This window comes from Saccopteryx leptura, chromosome 5, assembly GCF_036850995.1.
Source record: "Saccopteryx leptura isolate mSacLep1 chromosome 5, mSacLep1_pri_phased_curated, whole genome shotgun sequence".
In the NCBI taxonomy this organism is placed as follows: Eukaryota; Metazoa; Chordata; class Mammalia; order Chiroptera; family Emballonuridae; genus Saccopteryx; species Saccopteryx leptura.
Window position 1 is genome coordinate 140191657 of NC_089507.1, and position 26524 is coordinate 140218180.

Sequence of the window (26524 nt, forward strand, 5' to 3'; positions counted from 1 at the left end):
CCCCCAACACGGTGAACCTAGGGGTCTTGGAGAGGACCAAGGTCACAGAGAACTCATCCACGGGGGAGGCCAGAGCAGTGCCCTTAACTTCAACCCCCTAACTTGCTGAGGGGGTTGTTAAGGGGTCAGAGAAAGCACCCTGGGCCTTCCTGCCCCACCTGGGAGTTTGCTCTGAGGCCCTAAGTGGTCACTGCCACTCAGGGCATGGGCTTACCTGGAAAAGAAAAGGGTTGGACTCCATGACCTTTAAGTCCCTTCCAGCCCTAATGTTTCCTTCGTAGGTGCCTCACTGTGCCCACTCCTCTACCCTCCAGGTCCCCTCCAAAGGGGAGTCTTGCCAGCCTCTTGTTCTGGCCCGGCTGCCTGGATGTCAGGAAGGGGTTACAGAAATCACTCAGGCGGCTCACGCTCCATTTTTATAACTTTTATTCCCCACGGTACCCAGTCCACATGTGGCCAGAAGGGACGGTCCCTGTCCCTGTCCCGGGCCTCCTCTGGTCCAAGCATGATGGCAGCAGCCTGGCTAGAAGAAGTTGACAACCCGGCGGAGGGACTGGACCCGAGCGCTGGGGGCCCCCCAGTCAGAGAAGCTGCGGAAGTCACCTCGCTCCACCAGGTACATGTGGCCTCGGTAGTTGGGCTCCTCGTATAGAACCCACCTAGGGCCAGAGGGGTGGGCAGGAGGTCAGGTGATGGGGCACTGAGCACCCAGGGCCACCTGCAGGCTCAAAACCCCCTTTAGTTCCTGCGCCAGCCCCCCTGTGCCCTCCCCACCCCCTGCTGGAGTCCATCCTTTCTTCTGGGGAGCGCCTGTGGACCCCGGCCCAGCTCCTGGCTTATTTCCTCCCCATCTACCCTCTGTCATTTCATTGCCCACATGCTGGGGTCAGTGCTGGGCATTCCTGGGTGTAGCAAGGGTGCTGAGGACAAGCTGACATCGCAAACTGATCACTCTGCAAGGGCAGGGCGAGTCCAGGATGTACTTGCTCGTATACCCTCTGCCACTCATGCCCGGTGCTGGGAAGGATGACACTTTGCACGGAGGGTACCTGTCCCCTGGCAGAGTGCTGGTGCACCACAGAACAGAGACCAGTTCCTATTCATTCCTCCAGTAAACGCTCCCCTGTTTCCATGTGTGTGCCTAGCGCTGTGTTAGGAGATTCCAAGGTACATACACGCACTGGTTCCTGCCCCCAGGGATATCCTCTCCTGGGGGAAACTGGGGTGTGAGGGCAGCTGCATGGAGGGGCTTTGGCAGAACCCCGGGGGGGTTCTTCCCTCCCCAACCCTGGCGGCAGTTTCCACAGCTCCAAGCCCCTGGGCAGCAGTGAATCACTCCGAGAGAGAGCACAGACCGCAGAAAAGGGTGCGGACTAGTCTAGGAGCTCCACGGAGGACCCAGCCCTGGGCCGGGCCTGCAAGGGGAAGCATGCCTGCTCTTCATTCCTAGAGGCAGGTGAAGGGAATGAGGAAGGTCATTAGGTAATTAGAAAGGTTTCCCTGGTTCAGGAAAGCTGTGGAACCGTCCATGAGATCTGTTCAGTCCCAGTGACCTGCCTCTGCTTCTGCTGTGATACCATCTTCCTCAGTGGTGCCCCTGGGGACCCGCGTCCCCTTACTGTGGCCTTCCAGGGCTACGGAGGCAGCCACGACACTGCTTGACTGCAACAGGGGAGGCAGCTGAGGGAGGGAGACCACCTCTGGGGCAAGCGACCTGCCTGCAGGGGGTCTGACCCACCCCAAAGCTTCCCACACCTGCCTGGCAGGCCCAGCTGTGTCTGTGACTGGCAGCCACACTGCCGCCTGTACTCACCCTCCGTCCCCATACACCTTGATGGCGTTGACACAGTTCCTGACCCAGCCCCGACCCTGGAGGAAGGGGCAGTCATCCAGGAACTGCAGGCACTGGCCCGTGAAGTTGCAGCCCTCGAAGATCTCCAGGCGGAAGTGCTCCCCGTGCTGTGGGTCCACATGGGCGGCAGGCAGGCCGGCAGAGAAAAGAGGAAAGGTCAACAGGGTGGAGTGTCCCTCTCCATAAACAGAAGCCCATGTGGGCAGGAACTTGGAATCACTAGGAGCTCAGAGGACCCAAGAGTTCCTGGGCAGGGGCCTGTGAGTGCCTCCAACCCCTCACTTACTCCAACCCATTCCATTCCTTCTCGCCCAGGACATTCAATTCAGTTAAATGAAAGCGCTCTGTTACTTTAAAAAGCTGCACAGCCCCTGAAGCAATCGATCTCTTTTGCCTTCAACTGGAGGCCAGACAGCATGTGGTGCTGGGGTCCGTCCTGGTGCAATGCTCCAGCCACACTGACTCAGTCCTCTGCTCTCCACACCTCCCACTCCCCACCTTGAGGCACAGGCCTTGCACAAGCCTTTTAACTGATAATATTTTACAAACCATAATAATAGGACCTTTTAAGAAAACATGACGCCAGAAGTCTACAGCAGACACAGAGATCTCCTTCGCTGAAATGCCCACTGTGTCCCTGCGATGAGGACACAGGTCTCCCTCTAAGAGTCCCCCTGTTTCCAAAAGACAGAGGTGGGACAGCTCCTGATTGGCTGCAGCCTGGCTGGTGCAGGCAGGGGCTGGAGCTGTGTCACAGACGGCCCCAAGGACGGCTCTTCCTTAGGAGATGGAAAGACACCGAAGATGTTTCTTATGCAAATAGCACTATGCAAGATCCAGGGCCAACCATGTAAATTCTTTTTTTCCAAATGTCCTTGGCCTGGTGGTAAAGACTAAGAAAGCCCTCTTACAATGTAGGTTGCCAAAGCCCAGCTGGTTTCTGCAACCGTGTAGAAAAAAGAGAGGGGTACTTCACACCGGAGGCCCCTTCCCCAGGCTTTCTCAGATGTTCACCAGCACTCTTGCCACCCTCTGCCCCTCCCCCCATGGGCATGCAGGGGAGGGTCCCCCCCTGGCAGGTAGACACAGGGTAGCAGCGACTCTGATGGGAACTGTTCAAGCCTGGTCTCAGCAATCAGCCGTTTCGCACCGGACCTTCCGGAACTTATAGCAGGACGGTTAGGAACTGTGACTTGGGAAGAACCCAATCCTCCAATCCCACCAAGGGGACGACCAGACACACACAGCCCTTTACCACGGGAGTGACACTCCTTATTTGCCCGCCCTGTGCCACACTGTGCTATGGCCACCGCCTGTTGGCTCCTGAACCCCCACTAGCCGCCTACCGGCCAGCGATGAAAAACCCCCATCACCTTTTTCCACAGCTGAGCACCGAAGGGGTCTTGAAAACTGCTCTTTGTAAGATGACCCGCCTGGTGGACACAAGGGACCCTCATCCGCCTTACTTTATAGCTCAGTGCTCCGTCTGGTTGCAAAAACAAACTTCTGATCTTTCCTACAGCGTTTTAAATGGACAATTCAGCAAGATTTTGTGATCAGGAATTTAAAATGCTTTTCTGAGACGTGCCTGAAAATAGAGGCCTAAAAAGGCCCAGGGGTTCTCTAGCTGGGTCCCTGTGCGTCCCCCACACACGGGAGGGGCTGGGTCTGTGTGGGACATCTGTCTGTCTCGAAGGTCCCACAGCTTCGTAAGCTCTTCAAGCTGGGAGGCCCATGCTCCCTCATGACTGTCCCATGTCTGGCCTCGGTGGTCCAGCCGTGTGCCCCCATGTGGAGTGGCCCACTCACCATGCCCACAGGCCGACAGGAGCCCATGTGGTCGTTGTGGCCGTTCCAGTGGAAGAAGTCGGGGTAGTCGCCGCACTCCAGGATGAACTGCTGGCCCCGGAAGTCGGGGTGGTCGAAGCAGACCCAGGCTCCGCTCTCCACGCGGATGGAGTTCACCCGGTTCATGAAGCCTCGGTCCTGGAAGTTGTCACACTTCCCGAAGACCTCCAGCTTCCGCCCAGTGAAGTGCTTACCCTCGTAGAGAGTGATCTAGAAAGGCCAGGGGTCACGGGCTTCTCTCAGGTGGTGCTGGGAGCAAACACTTGCCATCCAACACCCTGGATGGAACCCTGACTCCCAGCGCCACTGAAGCCTGGACCTGCTGCGTACAGTAGGTGCTCAACTCCGTTTGCTGACCAGGCGAAAGAACGCATAGATGGCGGGTCAGGGTCAGACCCAGCGCCCGCCTGTCCCTCCCAGTCCGGGAGCTCACGTTGAGCAGACAAATCTCAGGACAACAATTTCCCCTTTGTCCAGGGGGGCCGGTTGAAAACAGGCTTTTTCCAAACTCCCATTGCATTTTTAAAACTCAACCTTTGTTTCCTATTAAAGTATAACATCCTAAGAAATGTTTTCAGAAGACCATACATAACCCACTATCATAACCCCAGCACTTGAAGTGTTCAGAAAGTCAGGCTCCGGGCCTAGCCCCTCCACGGGAGAGACAGAAACCCCTGGCGCTGGGTCAGGGCTGGGCTCGGAGGATTAATGGCTCAAAAGGGCTTTGCATTGTAGCCACCCCTTTGCTTACTTAGCCGGGTGCTCCTTTGGGTGATAGGCGTGTGTTGGAGTTGGGGCGTCACCTGAGCCTGTCAGACACAGCGGCCTATGGCTTCATAGCAGTGATGGGGTTCTCCTTGTCCCCAAATGAACGTGACCCGCAGCAACCCCGAGACTCCCTTTCTGCCCAGGGACCTAAAATTCCCACTGTTCAAGAACTCTTGGAGGGTTTCAAGACTTCTGCTCCTGGAAGGGCCCTGGCCAAGTACAAGGGGCATTCCCTGCATCCCCTTTGCTGCTGTGGTCATGGGTGTTGTCACTTGTGGTAGGAGCACTGCCTATCTGGACCCCCTAGGGGTTAGACGGGCCATGTGCTTTGGTCAGAGGGATGTGGGTATGGAAGCTCTGAGAGCCAGGGCACCATTTCTGGGCTCTCCCTCAGAGGTACAGGGGGGATGCATGGGCCACGATGGGTGGCGGTGCTCTTGGGCTTGTTTGTCCCTGAAGCATAACCTGGCCCATGCAGACTCTTCTTGAAAGAAGCTGCCAGTGACCTGAAGCTGTGTCAGGTGAACGAGGATGGCAGAGATCTAAATCTGCCACCATTCTGCATAAGACAGGCCTGGTAAAGGGTCCCCTTCAGACATTCAAGGAGAAACCAGCCACCCACAGGACTCAGAGGTCCCTCAAAACTCAACATTGTGCGGGGAACCAGCCCCAAGTGCCACCGAGGAAGGAGCAGCCACCCAGACCAGCCTCAGGCAGGGAAGTGAGGCCCAGGGGCTACAGGACAAGTCAAAGTATCCCCTCCCCCACCCCACCCCCACCCCATCCAAGGCCTCTCTCACGTCTGACCACCCTGATGGCTCCTGACTTGGGTGAGAGCAGAGCCAGTGCAGGACTGGGAGACCTCCCCATCCCACAGCAGAGAGGTCCTCAGCCAGGGCCAGGCCACCCATTCTGTTAAGACATTTAGCCAGCTTTGCTCTGGTTTGTCAGATGCAAAGAGTGTACCAAGCAACAGTCTGCCCTGCTGGTCCCCAGCATCGGAGTACCAAGAGCAAAGGACAGGGGGTGGAGGTGGTGGGGATCTCAAGTTATCACCTCAGCGCCCGCTGTTCTTCAGATTGCACTCACCTTCCCCGAGCACTGCGCCATGGTGGCCAGCAGTCCCTGCTCAGGCCCCCAGATATAGCGGGCGGTGCCCTGCTGGGTCAGCGCCCCCGACAAAAGATTTGCTTGGCCGGCTCATTAGAGCGGTCGGGCGTGTAAGCTCAGGAGGGGCCGCCCAGCCTGGGGACCCAACCCATGGAGCCCTGAGCAACGGCCAGGGGTCTGTCAGGGGCTCACAGAGGTGACTGCACCCAGCAAGCCCCAGCCACTTCCAAGGCCTCTTCTCCCTCTTGACCCCAGCCCCACCTCCGGCTGTCCCTGCTGAGTCAGGAACAGACACCGGGGCCCACTCCTCCCTCTGCCCTGGCCCTGAGGTCTCTAGTCCTCACTGCCCCCCCCCCCAAAGCCTGCCCTGACCTCCCCTACTCACTTTCTCCCCTGGTCACCCTGAGGGCAAACAAGATAGCCCCTGAGGGCCCCCACCTGCTGCTCTAATCTCAGCTCCCAGCCTGCCTTTGACACCTGGACCCCTCCCACATCTCTTGCCAGGTGGTCCTCACTTTCTAGGTCTGATCCTCCTGAATGACATCCGTCCCCCTACCCCTTCCCTCAGGGATCAGTGCTCACCCTTGACCCATTTTGGTGTCACCCGCCCCTGACCAGACCCACCCTCCTGGTGAGCCACCTTGCTGTACCCAGACCACCCTGGATGATGGAAAAGGACGGGTTCATGGGAAGAAGCAGCCCCACGCTCTCCAGCATGAGACGTCCTCTTGGCATGGCAAGTTGTTGGCACAGAACAGAGGCTCCGAGGCTGTTTGTGGAGCGAACAGTCAACATGGAAGTCACAAGATGCACAGACTGCTGGGGCGATGAGGTGTGTCCACACATGACGATGACACCGGTGGTTTGCAGGGGGCTGGGGCCAGCTCTGAGGGCAGAGAGGACAGAGCTCACGCTCCCTGGGGGGTGAGCCCAGGAGCCTTTATGAAGGGGGGCCCTGGTGGGTGGGGAGGAAGGGGACTTGTGGGGAGCAGTCTCAGCTGCTGTGAGGAAAGTATATTTTTATCACCATTTCAGATGAAACACTTCAGGGTAGGGGAAAGGGGGTCATGCAAATCACGGGGGCATAGGAGTGTGGGGGCTAAAAGATAGATGAGTACTTTTCCCCCCACCTTCTAAGTTCTTCTAGGCTGGGCCGATCCATCAAATGAACAGACAGATTGACAGGTAAAATCAAAGTTTTGACACACACACAAGGGGAATTCATGCAGGCATGAAAATTCCATACACAGTGAGGGAACATCGGTTCTAGAAGACATTTTTGGACAAACTGGAAAAAAAAAGGGAAGTGGGGGGGCAGAAATGGGGTAATAGATTGCAGAAGTGAGGGTAGGCAGTCTATGGGTAGTTGAGGGAGAGAGGAACACACATGGCAGGATATTTCTCACTGGGCAAATCATAAACAGCGGGACCTGGGTTACATACGTATGACAAGGGTGGACCAACATTCTGGGAGGGAACGACATCTCTTCCCTTATTCTCAAATGGGAAAACTAAGCCCTTATGATTTTTTAAAATAATAGACTTTCTTTCCTAAAGCAGTGTTAGGTTCATTGCAAACTTGAGCTGAAAGTGTAGAAAGTTTCCATATTAGAAATTCAGTGTATATAAAAACCAAGTAAAGAAGACTGTGTTTGTGGGTGACATTGGGGAGCAGCGCCTCATTGTGTGGTGCAGGACATCATCGTGTCCCTGGGCCCTGTCTGCCAGTATTCTGACAAATGGAAATACCCTCGAATTTCCAAATGCCCCCCAAAACCCAGTCCCACCTGCTTTGAGTTGTGAGTGAAGTCGCCTGGTGAAGCCTGAGTTCAACTCCAGCTCTGCTGGGGGCAGCAGGGGCTCTCCGGGGGTCACTACAGACCCGCAGGGGTGCCCACGTGGGTTTGCATCTAGCTGCTCAGCGCCTGCCCCTCTGCACGTGGTCCATTTGAGTTTGTCCTGCTGTCACCTGCTTGTTCATATTCTTTGCTTGTTTTTTTCTGCGTCTTTCCTTATTGGTGTGTGTGCGTACGTGTGTGTGTGTGCCCTATTATCTTGCCCTTTCCTGTATGTGTGCACTGTAAGGACCTTCTGCCAGTTTGTGGCCTGGGCCCATTTTGTTAGCTCCTTGGATGAGCGTTTCCAGAGCATGGGAACCGTGTGGGGCCTGGTCCTCTCCTCTAAGGTGAGCCACTCCCGTCGGCCGCAGCCAGCACAGGGTGGACAGTGGGCCAGATACCTCTCTAAACAAGGGTGGAGGGTGAGTCCCCGTACCTCCCGGCAATGGAGCCCTCAGCAAAGGTCACATCCAGGTGATGATGGCAGGACCAGGAAGCCTGAGAGAAAGACACAGCCAAGCAGTCCGGCTCAGAACTGGGATCTGTGGGAACAGAGAGGAGCCTCCCCACATCGGGCCTCACATCTTCTTTCCAGTGTCATAGAGTATGTGTGCCAGACCTGGGGTCCAGGACCCCTGATGACCCGGATCACATATGCCACCTCTGTCCCTTCCACCCTTCCTGGAGAGGGCTGACACTCAGAGCACTGGGTAGAGCGACACTCAGTAGTGTCAGCGTCCCCACCTTTTCTGAGGGAGCCCCAACCCTGCTTTCAGATATCCCTTCACCCCGACGAGACCTGTGAGGTCACCAGCACAGGACAGTGAGTACTCTTAACAGCCAGCAACCACGATAGCTTCTGGGCCAATCTGTGATGAGGCATGACCTGCACGTTTATGTAAACACTGTGGAGCAAGCCTGACCAGGCGGTGGCACAGTGGATAGAGCATCAAACTGGGATGCTGAGGACCCATGTTTGAGACCCCGAAGTCGCCAGCTTGAGCGCAGGCTCATCTGGTTTGAGCAAAAGCTCACCAGCTCGGACCCAGGGTCGCTGGCTCGAGCAAGGGGTTACTCGGTCTGCTGAAGGGCTGCAGTCAAGGCACATATGAGAAAGCAATCAATGAACAACTATGGTGTCGCAATGCGCAACGAAAAACTAATGATTGATGCTTCTCATCTCTCCGTTACTGTCTGTCCGTCCCTGTCTATCCTTCTGTCTCTGTAAAAAACAAACAAAAAAAAAACGTGGAGCAAGAAAAACCTTGGCAGACATTTGTGCTTTTCTGACTCTAGGGGGCGACAGAGCAAACCCGGTTTGTCTGAGCCCAAGGCCCACTGGTCCCCATGCCTCCAGACTCCTTCCCATGGCGTAAGGGAATCTTGACACAATGACGCAGGATTTAACACAGATATGTACCGCTCAGGGTTCAAACACACTGACAGGGATGCAGGTGCTACCTAGTGGACAAAAATGGTTGGGGAAAATAACCCTAAAATTGAAAAAAATTGGGAAACTTAAAATTTGGCATTGGAGCACCTTCATCCAGCTTGAGAAGCATGCACAGTTGGCAACCAATTTGGTTGAAGTGCTTTTTGTCTCTTGTGGGAAGAAAACAAAGGTGAATCTGGAAATGGGACGGCCAGCCCAGTGGCAGGGCAAGGGGTGGCCCCATCTTCCCCAGCTGTCAGTCAAGATCTCTTCCTTATTCTAGGAGCTGCATTGGCTGAGGGGGTGACATAATCGAGGTTGAGTGTCCCCCTTACCTGTCTAGTGGCATCGGCATCACTGTGCACTTGTCAGAAATGCAAATTCTAGGGATTTCCGTAGCCCAGACAGACGAAATCTGCACCAAGCCCCCACCCCGGGGTTGGAGAGCTGCTCCCATGTTCATGCAAGTGCGTTCAAGTGTCGGCATTTGTGTGCATGCCAATCACCTAGGGGTCCCGGTCAACTCTCACATGACTTTGCTACGTGACCCTTGCCAGTTGCCATCGACAGAATGTTTCCCAGTCTCCTCCAACTTCCTATGTTGAATTCCCACTCTCCAATGGATAGGGAGGGGCAAAAGTAGGTTTACAGTTGTTCACATGGGAAATACAGTAATGAATTGTAACACAGTAAACTGTATTCCGGCGAATGAGGTTAGTGTACAAAAGACCCCAGAGCGTTCCCCCACCCCTTTTGCCATGCGAGGACCATGTCCACGAAGCAGGAAGTGAAACCTTACCCAACTCTGAGTCTGCCAGTGCCTTGGTCTTCTAGCCTCCACACTAAGAGGAGGCCCTCAGGAGGCTGCCTGCCGTGGAAGGACAAGCCACTCACTTCAGTGCTGAGGAGTGGAACCTTTGCAGCCACTCCAGCCGCCAGCCCCAGGTGGGCCCTCAGCGTAAGCCTTTTAGGGTTAAGTGGAGGATCCATCCACCCTACAGCTGAGCCACGTATAAAAGTCAGAGATGACCACGCTGATTTACGTGGCTTTTCAGCTAATCTGATGATGGAGGGGGTGGGAGGAGGGGATAAAATGATAAAGCAACACCCTGGGAAGCCAGGGCTGGCTTTGGCGGCTCCCTGTGGAGCAGGCAGTCCTGCTGCTGTGTTGTTTTGTTTTGGTAGGTAATAAATAAAGGAGTGCAGCTGTCCCCCCCCCCCCCCCACACACACACACACCTTTCTTGGGCAGCAGGAAAATCTGGGTGAAAGGGCTTCATTGCTAAGGCCGTAATGTTTCCAGAATCCTCTGCTATTTCTTGGGAAAATTCATACCTTAGAAGTAGAAACCAAGGCCGTTTCCTAGGTTGTAAGAGTGTGGACACTGGAGGGAGTCTCTGAGTCTGATGAAGTCCCCGATGGACTGAGGTCCCTGCTTGGGGCACACTCTCCTGTTCTGCAATGGGGTTTGATGGGCAGGTGCAGGACCGAGCTGAATGGGTCCGTCTGACCACGACCTTCAGTGCATCGGCATGAACTGCAGCAGACCGCGTGTTTCAGGGTCACAAGAGATCGCCATGTCCTTGATACCATGAGCCAGTCTGGAATGAAATATTTTTTTCAGATTTGGTAAACTTGCTTGGAGAGGTAATTCCTGAGTCTCCATCTTGCCTCTTGGACGTGCAGCCCGGAAACCACACGGCAGCAGTGCAAGAATTCTGCAGAGACCCTGATGTCAGGGGGAAGCCCTCAGCTGGGAGCCCTCCTCGGGACTATGACTCTGCATTTTATAGGGCTTTGGGAACGTCCCTGTGGCCATTACAGCCTCCCCGGCAGAGGGGTCCCTCAGAGACCCAGGAATCAAGATCAGAGCTGAAGGGAGTTACCCAAAGACACACTTCAGCTGCAGAGGTGGGACCACAGCTGCTGCGGCAAGTCTTACTCCAGTGCTCCGCTTACTTGGGGTTCCCTATGGATATTGGGGTGCTGGCCCAGGGGTTGTTTCATGCACAGCACAGTGCAAACAACAGGCTAAGGGTGAGTCGAGCTCCCTACTTTCAGGTCCCTCTTCTGAAAACAAGGATGCTAGGTCGGCTCCCAGCTTCGTTCCAGTCTAACTCCAGAGCAGACGTCCTCTGGTCATTCTAAGATGGGCAACAAAAATTTTGCTCAATGTACACTTTCTTTTTTCTAAACGTAGAACCTTCTTGGGGAAGGTGAAGGAGACAGCAATGCTCCGGAAGGCAGCCTGGTTCCTGCTGGTAAAGCTGGTGGAGCCTCAGCTGGGATGACCATGGCAGCCGGGGCCTTCTGCAAGCATGCGCTGTTCTCTCAAACACTGGGGGTGGCAGTCTCCATGAGGCCCCAGCACAGGAAGCAAGGTGGCCGATGGGGCCGTGCTTCCCCGGGAGCCGCACATTTTCTCGGGAGTCCAGACTTTCTCCAAGAATAAATGGTGAAAGCTGTTTCCATTCAGACGACTGTCTAGGAGGTGCCGGCACATCCTGGCTCCTGCTGACCAAGGACTGCTGCTGCCCGAGCCCCAGGCCGGCAGTGACAATGGCAGGAGGCACCCAGTGCACCTTCCTCGTTCTGAGCCAGCAAAGGGAGGACTCACTAGGTTAAGTGCGAAGGCCGTCCTGACAAACAGTGAGGAATTTCAACCACACTGAGAGATACAGGCCAAACTCAAAGGAACCTGTCCAGAATGCGGCCCCACCAAAAGGTTCGCGGACTAATCCATTCGACAGACAAGTGGCTACCGGACAGGCCCTGCACCAACACCATCTGGGACAGTGCAGGGGGACCTCTGAGAACCTAGGGAGAAGGCTGGCAATCAACCTTTCACAACTCTGAAAAGCAAAGGCCTGCCAACCCCGGGGTGGCTGCGTCTGTTACAGTGGTCCCTTGCGGCCCCTCTGCGGTGGCCCTGGGCGGAGGCCCAGCCCCACAGACATCTCATGAGAGAAGTTTGTGGTTTCTGGGAACAAACCGAGGCTGAGACTTGGTGACAACAGGGTGATGAGCGATTCAGGCCCAAGAGCCCCCAGTGACACTGTGGAGACGTGGTGGACTTGAGAGTCTGAGTGGATGGATAATTCGGTTTTAGCAGGATTCTGTCACGTTTGTTTACATTTGTACAACCTGCCTCTCTCATGAGCTGCAGAGTAGTTTTATATTTGCACTTCATGACTTGAGTAAATCTTGAGACTGCATTTACATACCACCTAGAAAAACATTACCTTTGATGACATAATACCTCATCACTGACTTTAAGCTCATTTGGTTTTAGAAATGTTAAAATGTGAAAAAAAGTCTCAAAAGTGATGAACTGCAGTATTAACTAACAGAGTTGTAGTCAAACCCAGCAGTTGCAAGGATTTCTTCAGAAGCTCAGCTGGTACAGCCACGTAGGGGACACAATGCATGGGGTTGCTGACCCCGACTACAATTGACTTCTCATGTGGACAGGGTGGCACCTCCTTCACAGGTGAACAAGAGCAGACCACACCACCAGTGCACAACAGGTCCCACCGACCGCCTCCCCCCACCCTGGGGAGACACATTCTAGCAGCTCACACTTGAACCCGCCATGAACTCAGTCTCTCAGGCCAGTGAACCGACTGTCTGGTGGATGGGACCACCGCCCTGGGAACAAGACTGGACCCACCCTGTGGTGTCTTTAAGGTTCGTGGTCAGATGCAAGCTCTACAGGGACCATTTCTGCTGTGTCTATGGCACTTAAGAATCTAGTAGCTAGCATACAGCAGGTGCTCAGAAAACATGTGACTGGGTGGGTGACAGGCACCAAGATTATGCCACTGCCAGACAGGAGGCCCAGCCCTCTAAGGCCTACGCTGTGGCAGTAGACTCATTTCTGGTGAAAGTCGGCACTTCCACAGAAGTAAGCTTCAGACGAGAAAGGTGGGCTGGATGGCTGGCCCCAGACACTGAACACCGACACATACAGGCCTAAGAACAGACCCTGTTAATAAGTACTGACACTACATGGTCAAAATTTATTTTTGTCTATTTAAAAAGTGAGTACTTGGTGGAGGTTTCCTAAGGCTCAAGGCTCAAATTTCATCCTGGAATGACGAGACAAACATACTTAAAAGATCCAAAATTATGGCATAGTCTATAAACAATTTTTCTTTTTTATTTATTTAAAATTTTTTTAAATTTTTTGTATTTTTCTTTAGTTGGAAACGGGGAGGCAGTCAGACAGACTCCCGCATGCGCCTGACCGGGATCCACCCGGCATGCCCACCAGGGGGCGATGCTCTGCCCATCTGGGGCGTCGCTCTGTTGCATCCAGAGTCATTCTAGCACCTGAGGCAGAGGCCATAGAGCCATCCCCAGTGCCTGGGCCAACTTTGCTCCAATGGAGCCCTGGCTGCAGGAGGGGAAGAGAGAGACAGAGAGGAAGGAGAGGGGGAGGGGTGGAGAAGCAGATGGGCGCTTCTCCTTCTCCTGTGTGCCCTGGCCGGGAATCGAACCCAGGACTCCTGCATGCCAGGCCGACGTTCTACCACTGAGCCAACCGGCCAGGGCCTAAAAACAATTTTTCATTAAAAATATTAGTCAGGCCTGACCTGTGGTGGCGCAGTGGATAAAGCGTCAACCTGGAAACACTGAGGTTGCCGGTTCAAAACCCTGGCTTGCCTGGTCAAGGCACATATGGGAGTTGATGCTTCCTGCTCCTCCCCCTTCTCTCTCTCTCTGTATCTCTCCCCCTCCTCTCTAAAATGAATAAAAAAAAAATATTAGTCAGAAAGCAAAATTGTATTTTATTAATAGTAATGTCCCCTAAATGTTAAATGGCCCTGTGAAAATTTAACTGGGACAGGGCATCACTGAAAACACTGCTAGCCGTCAACTGTCCCAGAGGTGTGGCCACCAAGCCAGTCAGGTCCTCCGTCCTCCCCACTGCACCTGCAGAGCAGGAGGGGGCGGCTGGCCAAGGAAGGGCCATGGAGCCTACACAGAACACGTGTGGGCAACAGCCCCCGTGTCTCTAAACTACTGGAGGCCTGGGCTGCTGACAAGCAAATCTACCTGCCATGGACATGGAGCTAAGCATGGGGGACAGTAACTGTCTCTTACGTGTCCTTTTCCCGCCAGCAGCCAGCACACAGGCAGGTGCCGACGGCTCCACTGATGAACCCAGCAGCCCTGCCTGCAGGATGCACCCAGTAAGGCGGGCGTCAAGGGTGGAGGGAGAACAGGGACACCCTCCTGGACCCCCAAGGCCACTCAGTGAGTGGACAGAAACCCACCCCCATTCTGGCGCTCTCCCCACGCCGTTACTGCTGTCTGGTGGACCCTGTCAGCTTCCCCAGGGCTCTGCTCACCTCTGCCTGCGGCCACAACCGCCACCAGTGCCTAGAGTCCAACCCGGAGCCTTCCTGAGGGCCGGGAAGAACCCTCGCTAGACAAGGTTTCCTCTGTAGAAGCCACACTGCATAGCGCGAGGAGTTAAGGTTTGCAGCTATTTTATTTACAAGTATACATTTAACACAATGAAATAAAACACTGATATACGGAAGCCTAGTTAATAGTAGTGTAACAATATGCGTCTTTTGATGATTACATTATTTTAAACAACAAACTACACTGAAAAATTAATGCCGATAAAATTCTTGGTCATAATATTAAGAAATACAATATATAAATTGAAAATATGATTGCTTAAAATTTGAAAGTGAAGGTGAACTCATGTGGACAGAGACGGAGTTCAACATAATCTGAAGGGGGTAGGGAAGCTCTGACCCAAATGGACTCTCAGGTCAACAGAAGGAGAATGAAGCCGAGTTTATCTTCGAGGATGACGGGCAGTTGCATCTCTGGGCAGAATGGGTCCCATGTCCTCGGGTCCCCCAGTGGAATCACATCACCGAGCAGGAAGACTTTCCTTGTGAAGCAGCCCCATCAATTTTTTCTGCCTCCAAAATTATCCTTCTAAACACATCAACAGCAGTCTGGAAAAGAAGACCGTGACTGCTGGTTGTACGAGGCCTGGGAAACAGCCTTCCTGCCGGCTGGCAGGACCGAGGACAGCCTGTTGCAGCCCGTGGGTGCAGGTGCAGAGGCCACCCAGAACCACAGAGACTGGCTGTCCTCCCTCCCCACGCACACCCCCCCACCACCTGACTCAAGACCAGAACCACCCCCTCTATCAGGCTCCTCATCCTGTTCTCATGGGTCATCGCAGGAAGCCCACAGCGTCCCAGTCCCCACCCCATCCGCCACCTGCTACCGTCCACCCAGCCCCCATGGAACCTCTAAATTTCTAGGTCCTGCATCCGTGGAACTGCCTCACCAAGGGCTCTCGTTTCCCTCAGACCTCCTTCCCGGAGCCACGCTCCCCTCCTGCAGGGACAGTGGGCCCCAGGCTGGGTAGGCTCCCCTTTTCACCACCTCCTTCCTGGGGCCAGGCTCCCCTCACCATTCTTCCTCTGGACCCCCTTATTCTTACTCCCTTTAAACTCTCGGTGTGGACTCAGATGCGGTGAGATCACACCCAGACACAGCCCTTCCCCCTCCTCCTGGAGCGGGGTCACTGCCTCCAGTGCCCCCCCTGCGCCCTGACCCCCTAGCCCCACCAGCAGCCCCACGGGCCCCTTAGGAGGAGCCCAGTCATTTTGGTCAGTGCTCTTATGCTGAGCAATGATTAGAATGGTTAGCCCCTGTCTGTTAAATGTGGCTGTTGTGATATTTATTATTACTCTGTTATAAAACATCCTTGTTCTCAAAGCCTGGGGGGGGGCAGTCCTAGCTCTGGTCACCACAACAACCACCCCAACACCAAGCACCCTACCTCCCCCTTCCTTCTCACTTTCAAAAGCCCCTCCTCGACAATTCTGGACCCACAAGCACCTGCCTCCCGATCTGACTACCTTTCCCTGTCCTCAGATTTTCACCAAAGCGAAGCGAAGTTGGCAAACAGAACTGGAGAGGGCTTAGGGCCAGCTGTTCATCCGTATCCTCCGCCTAAATGTTTATTACGCTCATTTTCAAGCACAAAAAAATAGAACTGTACAGTAATCACCCAGCCCCACTCTCTGGGTTCAGCAAATGTCAACATCTTTGCTAAATTTGTTCTCTTTCTCTGTCCATCCATACCCATCCCATTTGAAAGTTAAGTTGCTGACACTATGAAACTTGGCCCCTAAATACTTTGGTTTGCATTTTCTAAGAACAAGAATAGTCTTTTCATCAGCCCAACACCACCACTGCACCTGACAACATTAACACCACTTCCTAGTATATCCAAACATAATCAAATCTCCTCCACTAACCAAAATACGGTCTTTTACATGAGGGATTTTCAGCCTTTAATTCTGTTTATCCTACAAATATTCCAGGTCCCATGATAAGAACACTGACTGAATACTATTTAGCATCTGCCTAAAGAAACCCAAAGACTGGTAGAAGAAACAAGGAAGGTTCGAGACTAAACGGGAGAGAGAAAGCAGTCCTGCTGAGCTGCGGACCTGAGGAGCTTTAAAAACACCTACTTGGTTTTCTTTAGCAGAAGATTCCAAAAAAGCTGCATTCCAAGATTCTGCTAATGCCTTCCCTTCTTCGTAACTGATCACCCTAAAGGAAAAAGACCATTCTAATTACAGAGCTTTGCTCTTTATTATATAAAACATCTACCTGGGTTTATGAAGCAGGCTCCACGTTTATGAAATTTCTGCTCAGTGGCACCGGCCCGGGATTAACAAGATAATTGCTTCATTTTGTTTTGTTTCTTTACACTGGGCAACCCTCTTCAGTGCTCACAGCTACAGGTCAGGAGGCTGGGCAATGGCTCGAGGCTGCAGTCTGCTCTGGCATGGGGACACTGTGAGGCCCCAGAGAAGGACCACCCCACAGCCCTGCCCTGTTGTAGGGAGCACTTCCGTCATGCCCAAGTTGGGTAACAGAACAGACTGCCTCATGGGGTTACCGTGCTTACAGCCCATAGCACACGGCCACCTTCCCCGACTCCAGCATCTCAGAGTAAGGGCGTCCGCATGCAGGAACTGGGCACCCATGAAGGGCCCATGGCTCAGTGCTGCGCACAGGCTGTCTGCGTCGGGCCAGTGGGTCTCTTCCCTCTGCAATCAGACTCTGGGGACTGGGCCCACTGCTCTAATCTTAACCCCAGGACTCAGAAACAATCTATTGAAGAAATAAATGCTACCATGGAATTTTTAAAATTTGCTTTACACAAAATGGTAGAAGAAATTAAAGGTAATTTTCTACAGTGTTTGCTCTCTCTTTTCTAGAGGAAACATTTTCCAAGGCACGTGAGAGCTTGCTTCTGCTACATTTCTGAACACAGAAACACAAATAGGCAATAGCTAAAAATATTCTTGCCGTGAGAACTTCAGTGACTAAATCATCTTAGGCTTAATTCTCTAAATCGGCAATTATTTGGGAGCTACATACCTTTCCATGTGTAGGTCTTTCTTATTCCCAACCAACATAATAGGTATTCTGTGAAAACAAGAGGAAGAAAGCCTGAGTACAGCAGTCAGTGCAGTGACTGTCCAGAGGGTGCTGTCAGAGCAGGCTCATCTAACAGGAGGGAATGTCACTACTTACTGCACTTTCCCCACCATGTCCAACAACTTGCCGTGGATCACTTTAATCACTTCAAAACTATAAAAGAGGAAGTATAAAATCAGACACCCAAATTATTGTGACTCCTGTTTTTTTAAATGTTTATTATATAAAATTTTGGTGAGAAAAAAAGTGCCACAGATCCACCTTTTTATTATAAAATAAACTGAACAAAGAATTCATTTATTTTTCCTACCGATATTTCACTTCTTTGTATCTGACACTCAGTCACCCTGATTCTCTGATTGAGAATATTCAAATAAAACAGGTCTGACAATTAATGGAAAAAGTCTAACACTGAGCTGATAAAACCAACACAAATACCAATCACTACCTCTGCAAGGAGCTCGAGTAAGAATACAGTGTTTTATTCCACAGTTCAAGAGAACAGCAACCAGGATAATTTTTTTCTCTTAACAACCTATTTGTTCTACAAAACGTTCAGCTTAAATAATTAAGTCTATTTTTACTACTACCAATTCCAGCATGATCTTTAGGCATTAATACTGTCTCTAGGTAGCAGACAAATTCCAGCAAGCAAGAGGAGCCGTCTCACCTTTTGATTGATGTAACAGAATACACAAGGATATAACCATTAATATCTATAGAGTATGTCTGAGGAAAGATGGAATATTCATCCTGTGGAAGAAAAAAATAATTACATTGGGCATAACAAGCAATCTTCACCCAAAGTTTTTCGCATTTTGCCTAGTCCAAGAAATCAAAGTAAACAAAAAGTGGAATACAATATTATTCTAGAAACATAGCCTACACACTCCAAGATTTATTTAAGACTGGTTTGGGGTGATAATGTGCTTTAAGCCAATATTAAAAAATGACTCAGGCTATCGAAGATTTTTGGAAAGGTTATGACTTCTGCAAATCCTGGCAGAAAGGAATGGAAGAAATGAAAAGATAACTTGTTTAGAATTTCTTTTATGAGCCAGGTAGCTCAGTTGGTTAGGGCATTGTTCTGATACAACAAGATTATGGGTTCAGCCCTGGTCAGGGCACATAGAAGAACCAACCAATGACAGCATAAATAAGCGGAACAACAAACTGATGCCTCTTTCCCCACCCCGACCCATTTTCTCTCTATAAAAACAAAAATCACACAGCTTATTACCAATGCAAAAACAAAACCTTTATTTTTGTTATTAGCACAACTTTCTTTAGATTGAATTCACTTTTTAAAATTTTATTTTAGAGAGAGAGGAAGAGGGGCAAAGGGAGAGGGAGGAATGGAGGAAAGAAAGGTAGGAAAGGAGAGGTCGGGGAGAGAGGGAGGGAGGGAGAAAGAGAGATAGAGAGACATTCATTTACTGCTCCACTTGGTTGGGCATTCATTGGTTGCTTCCTATATGTGCCCTGACTGGGGATCGTACCTATAATCTTAGCGTTTTGGGATGATACTCTGACTGAATGAGCTAACTGGCTAGGGCCAAGTTAAATTCATGTTCATGTTGATTTTTATAAACTGTTAATGGAATGACAGTTCTACCCAGATTAAAAACAAAATTCCAGGCCCTGGCCGGTTGGCTCAGCAGTAGAGCGTCGGCCTGGCGTGTGGGGGACCCGGGTTTGATTCCCGGCCAGGGCACATAGGAGAAGCGCCCATTTGCTTCTCCACCCCCCCCCCCTCCTTCCTCTCTGTCTCTCTCTTCCCCTCCTGCAGCCAAGGCTCCATTGGAGCAAAGATGGCCCGGGCGCTGGGGATGGCTCCTTGGACTCTGCCGCAGGCGCTAGAGTGGCTCTGGTCGCGGCAGAGTGACGCCCCAGAGGGGCAGAGCATCGCCCCCTGGTGGGCGTGCCGGGTGGATCCCGGTCGGGCGCATGCGGGAGTCTGTCAGACTGTCTCTGTTTCCAGCTTCAGAGAAATACAAAAAAAACCAAAAATTAAAAAAAAACCCAAAAAAACAAAAAACAAAACAAAATTCTAAACATTTTTAGTCACCGGCTCAGTTACAGTGGATCCAAAGTTCAAATTAGGTTTCCCCTGAAGGGAAGATGTGGAAATAAAGAAGAGAATAATCATATTTAAGAAGCATGGTGCAAGCAACAGCACAGTCAGAAAGTATGATGGAGAAAGAAAATTTTTCAGCTGTAGCAGCAATCAAAAAGGACAAAATTCCTAGGAACAAACCGAAGGAAATAAAAATATATATGACTCGCCTGACCAGGCGGTGGTGCAGTGGATAGAGTGTCGGACTGGGATGCTGAGGACCCAGGTTTGAGACCCTGAGGTTGCCAGCTTGAATGCAGGCTCATGTGGTTTGAGCAAAAAGCTCACCAGCTTGGACCCAAGCTGGCTCAAGCAAGGGGTTACTCGGTCTGCTGGAGGCCCACAGTCAAGGCACATATGAGAAAGCAATCAATGAACAACTAAGGTGTCGCAATGCGCAATGAAAAACTAACGACTGATGCTTCTCATCTCTCTGTCCCTGTCTGTCTGTCCCTGTCTATCTTTCTCTCTGACTCTGTCTCTGGAAAAAAAAAAGTAAGAAAAAAAAAATATATATATGACTCATTTCAAGAAAATCTTAAAATTCTCCCAAGAGATAAAAGACAAATAAATAGAACAGCACGGAAGTCTTTAGCAAGAATATGTGGAATCACAGGGGAACCCATTGATTAACCCTAAATTAATATATAAATGTAACATGATCCTATGTAGATAAAAAGCACACTTTCTGACAAAGAAAATCACATGTGGAGGTGCTGGCTGGGAAGCATAAAGGTCCAGTACTAAAACAGCACAGTGCGGCTCCTGCACAGGGAGACAGAAACCCAGAACCAGCAGACATGGGAGTGAGGTTTGTGATGACGCTGGAATTGCGGACCAGTGGGGACGCACAGGAACGCAGGACATGAAGGCAGGGCCCTCTGGGAGTAACGGCTGAGCTGGAGCTCCACCTCCTGCCTCAGCAAACTGTTCCAGAGGATCAGACTTAAGACTCGCACGGAAACTGCACAATCCATGGGGAACTGACACTGAAAACAAAACCTCGCAGCTCAGATCACCATACAAAATGCTTATTTTCTTCACACGTAGGGGTATCTCAAATCAGTAAGTCAAGACAAGCCACCTAATAGAAAGGGGGTTAAGTAATGAACAGAAGGAGCAGTTCACAGAATAGGAAAGACCAATGTCCTTAAAACATGGGAAAACAGGACCAAATCCTTCCTAGTAAGAAAAACACTAATTAAAACGACACAGAGCCTGACCAGGCGGTGGTGCAGTGGATCGAACGTTGGATTGGGATGCAGAGGACCCAGGTTCAAGACCCCGAGGTCACCAGCTTGAGCACAGGCTCATCTGACTTAAGCAAAAAACTCATCAGCTTGGACCCGAGGTTGCTGGATCGAGCAAGGGGTTACTCGGTCTGCTGAAGATCTGCGGTCAGGGCACATATGAGAAAGTAATCAATGAACAACTACGGTGTTACAACGAAAAACTGATGATTGATGCTTCTCATCTCTCTCCATTCCTGTCTGTCTGTCCCTATCTATCCCTCTCTCTGATTCTCTGTCCCTGTAAGAAACAAAAACAAACAAAACCCCCCCCAAAACCAAAATGACACAGACACTAATTTTCACCTAGCAGATGGATAGCTATAAAAAATCTGGTAGCACTTTGTGCTGGTGACTCAGTGCTGGGAAAATGTGCACAGTGACCCCGTGACCCCACCAGCCCAGAGCCAGGTGTGCTCCCAAGGGCACTGCCTGTCTCCCGGGACCGGACAGGGTGGTGGCGCGGCTGGCAGGGGTGGGCCAGGAACCACCTAACCAGGCGACAGCGACGCAGCGGCTGTGGGGAGGGGCGGCCACACCACCAACCCCAGTGGTCGCCAAGATGGAGACACGGAGCTACATCACTTTCTGAGTAAAGAAAAACAAACAGCAACCCCCCTTAAAACTACACTAGCTTGTTCATGTATAAAATACCCTGGAAACACACGAGAGGCTGATAACGGGGGTTGGGCTGGGAGTGGAGCTAGGCAGTGAGGTGGGTACGATTTAAGCTTTACTATTTGCCTTTTTGTGCTGTTTTATTTCTGTAACATGCATTTCCTACTTTTTATTTATTTATTACCATTTTAAAAAATAAACTTAATACTTTATTTTGAAGGGGAATCTGACATAATATTGACTGTCAGTGACTCATCAGTCACTGAGTCAGCTGAAATGAGACTGAAACAAAGTATTTCATATGCAAACCAAAAATAACCCACTTGTATATACCTATGCTCATCATTGTCTCTAACTGGGCATGACACCAGCCATGACAAACTACTATGTAAATAGTGCTTACTGTCATATTGCTACACAGCAACTTTTTATTTCTTTTTAATTTTTCCATTGATTTAAGAGAGGGGTGGGGAAGGGACAGAGGCATCAACTTGTTCCACTTAGCTGTTCCATTTAGTTGTGCACTCATTGGTCACTTCTCACATGTCCCGTGACCGGGGACTGAACCCGCAACTTTGGCATATCGGGATGACGCTCTTATCAACTAAGCTGCCCGGCCAGGGCCAGGATCGAATCCTCTTCTCACCCTTACAAGTCTACTCTAAACCTCGTAACAGTCCTGTGAAGGCACGCACCACAACCATCACCATTTCACAGATGAAAAATCTGAGACACAGAAAAGTTCACAAACTCTTTCAAAGTCACTGGTTGGTAAGAAAAGTGAGGACCGAAACCCAGGCACTGTGATGACAGAGCCCACACTCCACATGCCTGTGAGGTGTCAGTTCTCCTGCCCACTGTGGAATGTACTTCTGCAGGAACAGTACATGGACGTGACCGAACAATTTACATCCTCAACCCCCAGAGCTTGACGAAACTTCAAAGCAAAGACACAGAGACAATGAGAATCTCACTACATGCAGCGTGGAGGCTTCTTTGCCTGGAACTCTCAGTTACACCGGCTGTCCTAGCGTTGTGATACCTGTGTCTCTCCAGTTTTAACTCTAAGAGACACAAACCCTGAGATCCCCCACTCTAGAGGCTCCTCTATGCTCAATTCCAAGACAAGGTGCATCCCTGGTGCCATCATTCCTTCACTTGCTCCCCTCATTCCAACAGCCCCCAAACTCTCCCTCTGCTGTGGACGGGCATCCTTTTCAGTAAAAGCTGAGGATGGCTCTGCTCTAAGAAAACCATCATGAGGTCTGATAACAAAAGGTGATGCCCAACTGCCAGGCAGAATGCAGAGTGGATAAGGGCTACCTCGTATCTCTGTGACATACGCCTTTGACTTATTTCATCTGAAGCTTCCAGAGCTGAAACTCCAGGGTTTCTCCAGTGCTAAAACGACCCAAGACAGCTCTTTTCTTACTTCGCTAGGGGCTATGCTTTCCTTCTATGTTTGCTTCCAAACATAAAGCAGAAGAAGTTTATTCCAAACCAAGACAGGAATGCATGTCCCCAGGTTCCAGAAAAAGCCTCACTTACCCCGACGACCAGATGACACCACACTCACCCCCCTGCCACAGTTTTCTGTCACTCAGCAGGTGCGCAAGGTGGGCAGTTAGAAACGGACATCTCAGCCCGTCACCCCCTATCCCCAGCCCAGTGAACTGGAGCAAACTCAGCCTAACAGATGGTTTTAGGAGAGCTGTACTGGGTGCCATGGCAATGGGACAAAAAGGGGTTTCCTTGTTTGCCTCAATTTTCTGCATTTCTTCCCCCTTTGCTTCCAGTCAGCTCCCCTGGCAACCCAAGTCTCCACACCAGCCTGGGAAGATCTTTTTTTGTTGTTTACTTAACCTTTGGCAATTCTCTACTCAACTAAAACTGACACCCTTAGCCCTCACAGACTACAGTTCTAAAGCAGCTTGTTCTTGCCTGTACCTCTCCCCTGCCTTTCCCCCAGAAATGATGTGCTTATCGTACAGAACACGCATTACAAAGGGAGAAAAAGCACTAACCTGAGTTTCTCATATAAAGTTTAGAAAACAGAAAATCCCTCTCCTGTAATAAACCTTCACAGTGTTACGAATGTATTTAAAACAATTCTAAAATAGAAAACCAAGTTAATTATTTGGAAAACTGCCATAAATGACTTAGAAACAACCCAGCAGGTGGCCCATCGTTACTCAGCCTGTAACCAGAGGGTCCTCGGGGCCTGGCTGCTGTGAATAAGCACGGAGCTAGATCAGGGAGTCACATGCATCACCAGAGTCTGGGAAGCAAGGGACACTTACCTGCCCAGCTGTGTCAACAAGCTGAAGATGATATTCTTGTCCATTTACTGTGATCAACTTTGTGAAAGCTACAGGGGAAAAGAGAATGAAGTATCAACTCACAAGTAACTTTACATCACTTTAAAGCTTGAACAATGACAACAAAGTAAACGAGTCCCTAATAATCTAAAAAGGTTCCATAAAACAAAAAAAGGACAAATCTGAGTTTACAGTCTTCTGTACTTCCATTATTCAATAAAAAAAACACTGGCTGACTGACAAAAGTCAGGACTGGGTAAAACCTTAAACTTTTTCAAAGAAATTGATACCAAGCAATAATTCATATCCTATAAAAGTCATTTGAATGCTCTGTAGACAGTCCCTTCTCTTTTGAAAAAGTGAAACATATTACATAAAGTTTGATATTTAGGATAAACCAAAAGCACAAACCTTTTCATTAAGTTACAGGAAGTCCAGTGTCAGAGCACAAAGAGCTGATATTAATTGAAATGCTACAAACTTCCAGTATATAAAAAACTGCACAATCTTTTTCTATTTAGAAAGATAAATTTAATGGGGTGACACTGATCATCAGTAAGAGTAAATAGGTTCATGGTAAACATTTTTATAGCATTTGAACTGTTGATTGTGTTGTGTGCCCACCACCCAAAGTCAGATCGTTTTCTGTCACTGTGTATCTATCTATCCCTCTTTGTTTCCCTCCACCCAGAACTTCATGATCTTACTGACAGACAAAACGGCAAGCAAACCAGATGTTCTGTGTGAAGCCATCATTCCCACTTAGCTCAAGGATCCAAGCAATTTGTCACAACCTCTTTTGTCAAGGAGGGAAAAATCAGACTCATATAACTTCCGGAAAAGTCAATTCAGAATTTTAAGGAGACAGACTTCAAGCAAATACAGACAAGAAGAAAGAACTATTAATAGGAACTGACTATTACGAAGAACCATCTGGAACCCTGACAACCAAATGGAACAGGTTCTGCGCCCAGCCTTCTTGGCTCCAAGTGGCGCTGCACATGCTCAAGAGTGGCCAGCAGAGCTGGCGCCATGCATGGTCCCGCAGCCATAGAGAAAGAGAACCGGATGTGGCAGTTAATGAAACGAGCTATAAGGGACAGGAGGAGAGAACAGGAGCAATGACGTGTGGGAGAATTACACCAGCCCCGCGCTCTCCTAGTGAACAAGGTGAATGGGAAAACCCGACCACACTGCTCAGGCTAACTGCTACACCTGACAGCACCTTGTGCTCTTTCTGGAAATTATGACAAAGGAATAATGCTAAAAAAATCCTGCTCTACTTTTTCACACTGCAACCTCTCTGAACTCTCAGCCACAAGCCTTGATTGTGCTTTCAATCCCTGCAGCCCCCCCTCCCCCCGGTGGGCAATTTTGAGGCAGGCCTACCTGTGTGAAAACTTGCCTCCCACACCTTCCGTTAAGATCAAAATGTGCCTTTCAGACTCGATGAGAACAACATAAGAAACACTGGTGAACAGTGAAGCAGCAACCTCCAATTAGAACTAAGTAACTGTGCTTATAACATGTAATTATGAAAAGATTACCTAAACAAAACATTCATTTACTCAAAAACTACTTCTTGAGTGCCTATACTATTATCACCACGAGGTGACCTGGACACTGCAGCTCTGAACTCAGTGGGCTGCCTGTGGAGGGAGGGGTGAGGGGCGGACCCGCGGTCAGGTGTCTTCTTGGGGAGGAGCCCCAGGCAGAGGTCCAACAGCAGGCAAAAGGCTCAGTGAAGAAAAGCAAGACCTAGGTCCACTGAGGCAGAGAACAGGGGCAGGACCTTGGGTGGGGGAGGGGCAGGCGGCTGTAGAGGACATGGTCAGAACTCTGGAGTTTTATTCTGTGATGAGAAATCCAGGGTTTTGAGCAGGGCAGTAACCTGATCAGATTCGTATTTTAAACAGATCACTCAGGTGGGGGATGGAGAGGGAAAAAAAAGGATCACTCTGGTTATACTGTGAGTAGAAATATGGACAAGGGACACTGGTGGGAACCAACAACAGAGTGACCAGAAGGGCAGAGAGGAATGTGTGAGACGTGGTGAAATTGTGCTGTGGACTGTAAATGGCAAAAAGCCATTGTAGATTCGAGGCTTAGCAAAAGGCTGAGTTCTCCCCGCTCCATCTCCATATTGGCTATGATGCTGAATATTTGCACCCACTTCACTTGCTTCCTTAAGTTGCTGGAAGCAATTTACATGCCCTTCCTCTTACTTTGTTCAGATGTTGGTTGATTTCACTTATGCATGGTGGGGGGATTCCTGTTTATGCCTTGGGAGAGTTCCTGTTTTAGCCTTGAATGTGTAACTTTGTATCAAGGACTTCCTTGATTTGCATATGGCTATATAATAAAGCAAACTGGGGCTATGGGGCACTGGGATGTTGCCAACAGTATTGAAGAGTCCTCCCAATCCCATCCTTTTTTCTTAATGAATCTGTTTTCTTAATTCCACACTGTTCTCACTCAAAACCCAGAATTAGGAGCTGCACTAGTCCGCAGCAATTCTGGATATATTTCTTTTTTTTTTCTTTCTGAAGTTGGAAACAGGGAGGAAGTCAGACAGACTCCCGCATGCGCCCAACCGGGATCCACCTGGCATGCCCACCAGGGGGTGATGCTCTGCCCATCCCTGGCTTCGCTCTGTTGAGACCAGAGCCATTCTTGCGCCTGAGGCAGAGGCCATAGAGCCATCCCCAGCACCCAGGCCAACTTTGCTCCAATGGAGCCTTGGCTGCGGGAGGGGAAGAGAGACAGAGAGGAAGGAGAGGGGGAGGGGTGGAGAAGCAGGTGGGCCCTTCTCCTGTGTGCCCTGGCTGGGAATCGA

General features: G+C 50.5%; 2 protein-coding genes and 1 pseudogene across 4 annotated transcripts in view; all 3 read right to left on the bottom strand.

Moving 5' to 3' along the window:
• Positions 1 to 408: 408 nt before the first annotated feature.
• On the bottom strand, positions 409 to 10515 carry CRYGN (crystallin gamma N). 3 transcript variants are annotated; one of them, XM_066385332.1, is made up of 6 exons: positions 10184 to 10515; positions 9648 to 9716; positions 7853 to 7914; positions 3662 to 3910; positions 1814 to 1959; positions 409 to 659 (listed from the first exon to the last, which is right to left on the bottom strand). In XM_066385332.1, exons 4-6 carry the CDS (start codon positions 3824 to 3826, stop codon positions 524 to 526), a joined length of 447 nt encoding a protein of 148 aa, XP_066241429.1. In that variant the 5' UTR covers positions 3827 to 3910; positions 7853 to 7914; positions 9648 to 9716; positions 10184 to 10515; the 3' UTR covers positions 409 to 523. The 3 variants fall into 3 exon arrangements, with proteins under 3 accessions (XP_066241429.1, XP_066241430.1, XP_066241428.1); XM_066385333.1 differs by lacking the exon at positions 10184 to 10515 and having other exon boundaries at positions 9648 to 9996; XM_066385331.1 differs by lacking the exons at positions 7853 to 7914; positions 9648 to 9716; positions 10184 to 10515 and adding an exon at positions 5558 to 5960.
• A 3811-nt stretch (positions 10516 to 14326) lies between these two features.
• RHEB (Ras homolog, mTORC1 binding) overlaps positions 14327 to 26524 on the bottom strand; it is a 40959-nt gene continuing 28761 nt past the window's right edge. Inside the window, exons 3-8 of the mRNA XM_066385330.1 lie at positions 23671 to 23738; positions 18018 to 18100; positions 17444 to 17500; positions 17288 to 17335; positions 16369 to 16450; positions 14327 to 14829 (exon numbers count right to left, since the gene is read on the bottom strand). Of these exons, the coding sequence (XP_066241427.1) occupies positions 14737 to 14829; positions 16369 to 16450; positions 17288 to 17335; positions 17444 to 17500; positions 18018 to 18100; positions 23671 to 23738 (431 nt within the window). The 3' untranslated portion in view covers positions 14327 to 14736. The remainder of the gene's footprint in view (positions 14830 to 16368; positions 16451 to 17287; positions 17336 to 17443; positions 17501 to 18017; positions 18101 to 23670; positions 23739 to 26524) is intronic.
• On the bottom strand, positions 16610 to 16735 carry LOC136407382 (small nucleolar RNA SNORA42/SNORA80 family; annotated as a pseudogene).